The sequence below is a fragment of the Cajanus cajan genome, chromosome 3 (genome assembly GCF_000230855.2).
Source record: "Cajanus cajan strain Asha chromosome 3, NIPB_CcT2T_4, whole genome shotgun sequence".
NCBI lineage: Eukaryota > Viridiplantae > Streptophyta > Magnoliopsida > Fabales > Fabaceae > Cajanus > Cajanus cajan.
In genome coordinates, this window is record NC_138519.1 from 52,289,772 (window position 1) to 52,298,086 (window position 8,315).

The 8,315-nt window shown below is 37.8% G+C and overlaps 1 protein-coding gene across 1 annotated transcript; it reads left to right on the forward strand.

Annotated features, from left to right (window-relative positions):
* The first annotated feature begins 6,955 nt into the window (after positions 1 to 6,955).
* On the forward strand, positions 6,956 to 7,639 carry LOC145956313 (uncharacterized). Its single transcript, XM_083071895.1, has 2 exons — positions 6,956 to 7,204; positions 7,328 to 7,639. Exons 1-2 carry the CDS (start codon positions 6,956 to 6,958, stop codon positions 7,637 to 7,639), a joined length of 561 nt encoding a protein of 186 aa, XP_082928021.1.
* The last annotated feature ends 676 nt before the right edge of the window (positions 7,640 to 8,315 follow it).

Sequence of the window (8,315 nt, forward strand, 5' to 3'; positions counted from 1 at the left end):
TCACGAGGTTATTTATTAATGCACAAACAATTGCACATAAGCATTTACACAAACAATTCACTCATCCACGAACAGTCACGAGCGAATCACGAGGTAGGGGTTTCCTGCAGAAAGGTGCATATTCAAGGTGGTTCTAACTGTTCTCACCGGTCTGAGGCCCCCAAGGTGCCCCCATTATAGGGACCCAATTCCTCTCGTCGTAAGTCGATGGAAAGTTCCAACGCACTGTCGGACTTGAGTTCATGGTTATCACCTTGAGTGATGTTTTCCGACAACGGTCTACGGGCACCTATAGACCCATTCGACAACCGGCCGTACTAACATCCACTCCCTATGGCTTACCGCTCATGCCCCCGGGTATAGAGGGAACTGTTGTGTGCAAAGGTTTGTGTGCAATTTATATTTCAAACAATTGCAGAAACTAAACATACAACAGTTATTAAAGCCATATAAATAAAGCATGTTATCATACAAACAAGGGGTAATGAAGTAATTTTAACTATTATTTGTTAAAAATAATCTGTCACTAAATGGGACTGACTCTCGAGGCTTCCCCAGTGGAGTCGCCATCTGTCGCCACCGGCCCGAAACGGGCTTTCGGCATTCGCGAAGGATGGTTGGACTCTTTTATTTGTTTAAAAATATGGATTGCTAGAATGACTTATTCTCAAACTGAGACCTTGTCAAACGAGCAATTTTATTAAAAGGCTCACCAATCCATGTTAATCCCAAGCGGGACCCTCCATGGATTAGTGGTTTTCATAAAAAGGAAGGGTTCATGGAGTCGCCACCAATGTTTTACTCAAAACATTGGAAAAAGAAGTTTAAGGCAATCGATTCAAAAATCGACTTCGGCCATGACAACCAGAGTCGGGTAAGGGAGTCGGTTACGCGTGGGGAAGGTGTTAGCACCCCACAGCGCCCCTTTCGGGTTCCCTATGACAGATTATTTCTAAAAATAATAGTGCAAAATTACTAAATTACCCCTATTTATTCTAAACAATTATAACTTAACTATCTACATGATGACAGTTAAATATACACACAGAAAGCAGTAAAAGGAAGGTCTTAAGAAGAAACCTTTGAAGCGTGCTTTTATATTCAAGTAAAACTGGGAAGCTTTTTGGCGTTCCCTCGCTCTACAAGCCCGCTCGCTCCCTCCTAGAAAATTTTAACTATGGAAATCCGGAGGATTTCCCTTCGACTCAGTTCGAGACTCAAGCAAAAAGCTCAGAACTCGAGAACTTTGTCGGATCAACTCTCCGAGTGATTTCTAGGCAGAGCACTGCTCAAAAAAACCCAGAATACTCAAGAAGAGGGTTAAAACTCAGTGTAAAAGTGTCAAATGACGTCCAATTGACGTCATATTTATAGGGATGAGGCGCAGTACGGCCTCTGGGGGTCAATACGGCCCGTATTGAGTTTTTGAACTACAATACGGCCGTATTGAATTCAGTACGGCCGTATTGAAGTTCAAGAAACCTCAATACAGCCGTATTGAGTTCAGTGCGGCCGTATTGAAGTTCAAGAAACCTCAATACGGCCGTATTGAGTTCAGTGCGGCCGTAGTGAACTTCAATCCGGTCGTATTGAGTTCAGTGCGGCCGTATTGTAGTTCAAAATGTTCAATACGGCCGTACTGAACTTTTGGGAGGCCGTATTGGGCTTCATTCCCTCCACTTCCTTATTTTGAGCTTATTACAAGACCTCTAGACCTACAGAGAATCCTCCTAGGGCCTTCCATGAGTCCTTCTGGCTGACTTTCCTTCAGTCCTCAAGAGTCTTCAAGCTTTATTTCCGACCCGGACAATTTTAGGGGTCTACAAGGGGCAAAAGTCTCATCATAGTCAATCCCCTCTTCTTGGTTATACCCCTTAGCCACTAGTCTTGCCTTATTTCTTAGAATTATCCCAGATTCATCAAGCTTATTTCTAAAAACCCATTTGGTTCCAATAATTGGATAATCTTTTGGTAATGGCACTAAATCCCATACTTCATTTCTTTCAAACTGATTTAGTTCCTCTTGCATGGCCATTAACCAATGTTCATCTTTTAGTGCTTCATCAATGCTCTTAGGTTCAACTTGTGACACAAATGCCATAGTGTTGCAAATATTTTTAATAGCACTCCTAGTTGAAACTCCCTTACCAATATTTCCAATTATGTTATCCATTGATAAGTCTCTAGAAGTTTTCCATTCCTTGGGCAATTGTTCACATGTTTCCTTTGCTTTCTCATGTGATTCACTCTCCTTAGGCTCTTCATTTGGTTCATTCTCCAATAGGGCTTGATCAAGCAACTCAGTTAAATCTTCAATTTCAGTTTGCCTTGTCTCTTGTTTATTTGACTCATCAAATACCACATGAACAGATTCTTCTACAACTAGAGTTCTCTTGTTATAGATTCTATAGGCTTTACTATTTGTAGAGTATCCTAGAAAGATTGCCTCATCAGCCTTTGCATCAAACTTTCCAAGTTGCTCTTTCCCATTGTTCAGCACATAGCACTTACACCCAAACACTCTAAAGTATGAAATGTTAGGCTTCCTTCCATTATATATTTCATAGGGTGTTTTCTTTAATATAGGCTGAATCAGAACTTTGTTTAACACATGACAAGCTGTGTTAATAGCATCAGCCCAAAAATATTTTGGGAATTTTGTTTCATTCAACATTGTTCTAGCAAGTTCTTCTAAGGACCTATTTTTCCTCTCAACAACCCCATTTTGCTGAGGTGTCCTAGGTGCTGAGAAATTATGGTTTATACCATGTTCCTCACAGAATTTTTGAAACATTATGTTTTGAAACTCACCTCCATGGTCACTTCTTATAGAGGTAATGTTTGAACACTTCTCATTTTGAACAAGCTTGGCAAATTTTCTAAAGGCATTAAAAGCATCATTTTTGTTTTCAAGAAACATAACCCATGTGTATCTTGAGTAGTCATCAACAATCACTAAGCCATAGTAGTTTCTGCCTAAGCTCATGGTTCTTGAAGGACCAAACAAATCCATGTGAATTAATTGCAAAGGTCTAGTTGTGGAAATCTGATTTTTGCTTTTAAAGCTAGTCCTCACTTGCTTGCCCTTTTGACAAGCATCACATAGTTTGTCCTTTCCAAACTTGAGTTTAGGTAGACCAATCACTAATTCTTTCCTACTCAACTTATTCAAATGATCCATATGAATATGTGCAGCTCTCCTATGCCAAAGCCATATGTTTTCTTCTTGAGTTATTAAGCACTTAGTGTTTGAAATTGCTATAGAGTGTTCTAAGTCAAGCATGTATATATTGTCAATTCTTTTTCCTATGAATCTGATTTCTTTAGTCCTTTTATCACATATCAAGCAACATGTATTATCAAATTCAATTTTAAAGCCTTCGTCACTTAGTTGACTTATACTCAACAAATTATGTTTCAAACCATCAACAAGCAATACATTCTCAATCAATGTTTGAGAGGAGGAATTACCAACATTGCCATGGCCAAGAATTTCCCTTTGTTGTTGTCACCATAGGTAACATACCCTTCATTCTTCAATTTCATACTTGAGAATTTTGAAGGATCCCCAGTCATATGCCTTGAGCAGCCACTATCAAGATACCAAAGTAGATTCTTGGCCCTCAAGCATTCCTACAACAAAGATTCAGAGAAGAAATTTAGGTACCCATGTGAAGGGTCCTTGTAGGTTAATTCTCAGCCTTTGACTCTTTTCAACCCAAACCATCTCTCCATTTGGAACTCCATATTTTCTAGAATAGCAGTTCCTAATTTTGTGGCCTCTTTTACAGTAATAAAAACAAGTTGTTTGTCTAAAGAAATTGCTTTTAAATTTTCTGAAATTTTGGTTTTTCTTAAAAGCTTCTTTCTTTGACTTAAATGGCATGCTCATGTTTTGATTAAAACCAAGTCCACTCCTATCAAAAGTGTTTCTTTGTTTTCCCAATAGAATGCTTAAATTTGCATTTCCATTAGTGAACTTTGCAAGAGTAGATTTTAAATCAACATTTTCTTTTTCAAAATTCTTGCAATGTTCACAAACATCCTTTGAGGAAGTGGAGTTTTCACAATGAGCTTCACTAAAATTAAACATAGTTTAAAGATTTTCATGCTCATGCTTCAAATCCTCAAGCTCTTGTTCAGCTTTAATTAAAACATTTTCATACCATTTCAGCTTGTTTTTCAACTTTGAATTTAAGGCTCCTAATTTGACAGCTTCTTCATGAATTTGTATAAAAGCTTCTTGGAGTTGATCATAGTCCGGATTGGATTCAAGGTCAGAATCACTTACAATTGTGTCTTGTTCAGTTCCAGCCATCAAGCACAAGTTGTTCTCCTCACATTTGGATTCATCACTTGTTGTGCTTGAGTCATTATCTTCCCAAGCAATGTAGGCTTTCTTCCCTTTTCCATTTCTCTTGCTTTTCTTCTCCTCTTGTTGCTTCTTCAAGAGGTTTGGACACTCAACTTTCATGTGTCCCGGTTTTCCACATTCAAAGCAATTGAAGGAGCATGTGCTTGCTTCCTCTTTCTTGTTTGTCTTCTTATTGAATTTGTAGGGGGAATTTTTCTTTCTCCTTATGAATTTTCTGAACTTCTTCACCAGCAAATTGAAGTTCTCAGTCTCGGAATCATCAGAGCTTGTTTCTTCACACACCTCTTTTCCTTTGGCAGATTTCAAAGCTTTCAATGACACTCCTTTGCCTTTCTTATCCTGCTGCTCATGTTCATCAAATATGTGCAGCTTTTGCTCATGCTCTCTTAGCTTCCCAAAGAGAGTAGCAAGTGTCAAGAAGGTCAAATCCTTTGATTCTTCAATGGCTGTCACCTTTGTTTGCCATGATCTGTCCAAGCAGTGCAGCACTTTCAAATTCAGCTCTTCTTTCTCAAATTTCCTACCAAGGTCAACAAGGTGATTTATCAAGCGTGTAAATCTCTTTTGAAAATCAGAAATAGATTCACCATTTTGTATTCTAAACAAATCATATTCTCTTATGAGAGTATGCTTTCTTGATCTCTTAACATCACTTGTTCATTCATGAGTAACTTGCAAAGCATCCCACATTTCTTTAGCAGATACGCATTGTGAAATTCTAAAAAATTCATCAATAGAAAATGAAGATGTTATGATATTTTTGGCTCTTTTATCATGTTGGGCTCTTTTCTTTTCCTCATCACTCCATTCACTCCAATGTTTTTCTTTAAGCTCATCACCATCTTTTTTCATAGGGATATAGGGTCCATTTTCTATAGCATCCCATACAGCAATATCAATAGCTTCAATGAAAATTCTCATCCTAATTTTCTAGTAGACATAGTTTTCACAATTGAAAACAGGAGGTCTATGAATAGACACACCTTCACCATAGGGTAGGTTGTTGTTGGCCATTTTTGAAATCTTGAATAACTTTCAAGAACCTTGCTCTAGATACCAATTGTTAGAAAAGAATGGCACAATCCAAGAGGGGGGTGAATTGGATTCTATGACCTTTTAAAAATTTTCAGAGTATTTAGGATCTTTATTTCTCTTAAACTTTTCTAAGACTGAATTTTCAAATGAAGCTTCTTTAAAGACTTGTTATGGAAGTATGAATGCAATATGCTTTCTTGATTACAAAATAATGAGGTTCAAATGTAATGCTTTAAATTCAAATTAAACCATCAATATTCACACACACATGTTAATAAAGAATTATCTTCTTTAATGTTCAACCAAGAAATTACTCAAAGTAAAAGATAAGGTAGAAGAAGATTGCACAAGTCTTTTATACTAGTTCAGCCACTCCACGTGTGACCTACATCCAGTCCTCAATCAACACCTGATCAAGATTTGTTCCACTATCTCAATGAAGAAGGTTTACAAGCACACCACACATGCATATACTTCAACACTAAAGATAACTACTTTCTTGACCCCAAGAAAGCACCCCTTGTAGAAACCCACTACAAGAAACCTTACCACTTGAGAAACCCTTCTCAAGATTTTACAAGTATTCACAAAGAATAAAGGAACGAATTCACCTGGAATTTAGAAGCAAATCTTAATCTTCCCCTTTCAAGAATATGATGATGATGATGATCTTCTAACAAAGTTTTTCACAAACGTTTTTACTCTTGGATTTCACAAAGAAAACTATCAAAGATGGTCACAAAGACTCCACAAAAACGCTTTTCTCAATTTGATTATCAGTTCTAACTCATGTCTGAAGTTTCTAAAAGTTCAAACTATTTATTAAAGTCTCAGACGCAGATAATCGATTATTTTGTTCTTCAGGTTTTCTGGAAATCAACCAAGAACAATATAATCGATTATTTTGCTGGATAATCGATTATTCCAGAGAGTTATTCCTAGGATAATCGATTATTTGGCAAATAATCGATTATTTCAGCAAGGCATCCCATTTTGCTTATTGCTGGAATAATCGATTATATTTAACGATAATCGATTATTTTGAGTTAGCTTTCAAAACTTCGTTTTAAGTCTCAAAATAACTTTCCAATCTCTTTAACTCATCATCATACACTCTCTACTTAGCTTAGATATAGATTTTGTCATGCACACAGCATACACAACAAACTAAACCATTCAAAACAATTTATACACTAATTCCTATTACATAGCATTTTCTTTGACACTTTCTTTGACTTTGTTTTTGTGCTTCCAAGTTTTTGTTGTACACACACGTTGTGATCATAAGTTGTTGTTGTACACACATGTTGTGATCATCAAAACTCCTTTAAGCTTCAAGCTCTTCTAAGCTCAACAATACCCACTACAGCACCTCCATCTGCACCTGTGCCAGTACCAGTTTCAGCATCTACACCTGAACAAAATGATGAACCAGTTGCTGCCCAAAATTTTCATGCAGGTGGAGCTTCTTCCAGCACCAATTCTAATTTGCAGTAGCATCATATCCCTCTTCCATTTGATCCTAAATTGATTCCAAGCAAAAAGATGGAAGAGGTGGATAAGGAGATATTGGACACCTTCCGGAAGGTGGAGGTGAACATACCTCTACTAGATGCCATCAAGAAGATTCCCAGATATGCTAAGTTTCTGAAGGAGATGTGCACTTATAAGAGGAAAATGAAGGGCAATGAGCGAATCAGCATGGGCAGAAATGTCTTAGCACTCATAGGTAAATCTGTTCCGCACATTCCTGAAAAATGTAAGGACCCAGGTACATTCTGTATACCTTGCATTGTTGGTAACAGTAAATTTGAAAATGCCATGCTTGATTTGGGTGCTTCTATAAATGTCATGCCTCTGTCCATTTTTAAATCTCTGTCTCTTGGTCCTATGCAACCTACGGGTGTGGTGATACAGTTGGCAAATAGAAGTGTCGCCCACCCTACAGGTTTCATTGAGGATGTCTTAGTTCAGGTTGGTGAATTGATTTTTCCTGCTGATTTTTGTGTGCTTGATATGGAGGAGGGATTCTCCCATGGTTCCGCCCCAATCATTTTAGGCAGACCATTTTTGAAAATAGCCCGAACTAAGATTGATGTGTATGTTGGTACATTGTCCATGGAGTTTGGTGATAATATTGTCCATTTTAATATTCTTGATGCTATGAGACATCCATCTGAGGACCATTCTATTTTTCATGCTGAGATACTTGATGATATTTGTGAATAATCAATTTTATCCGGACTCACAAAAATAATGAAATGGACATCTACTATGAAGAGGATGAGCTCTCAAAGTATGGAGGTGACAACAAAGAAATTTGAAGCCAAAAAAAAAATTTAAGTAGCCCAGAACGGGCCGTTCCAAATTCGAAACGGGCCGTTCCAAGTTACAAAAATGAACAACAACTTTAATTGAGAACGGGCCGTTCCAAAGTAGGAACGGGCCGTTCCAAGTCAAAAAAAAGACCAAAATTCCTAATCTGGAACCGGACGTTCCAAATTTAGAACGGGCAGTTTCAATTTTAGAACGGCCCGTTCTGAATTTAGAACGGGCCGTTCCAGGTTCTAAATTTACGCGTAAGGCCGTATCTAGAACGGGCTATTCTGAATTTAGAATGGGTCGTTCCAAGTTTTAAATTTACGCGTAATAGCCATATCTAGAACGGGTCGTTCCGATTTTGGAACGGGCCGTTCTGGACCATTTCTGAAGTCTATAAATACACTGCTTGGGCTCATTTCTCAGGACCCCGAAAAATTTCGTCCAGTACTCTTTAGAGCTCGATTTTTTTTTTCTCTCTCCTCCTTCTCTTTTGTATTTCTTGAGATCTGTGAGACACCTCTGTAGTGTGAAAGGTAGCCAAAAAGCACCTTCTTCATCATCATATTCGAAGATTCACTCATTT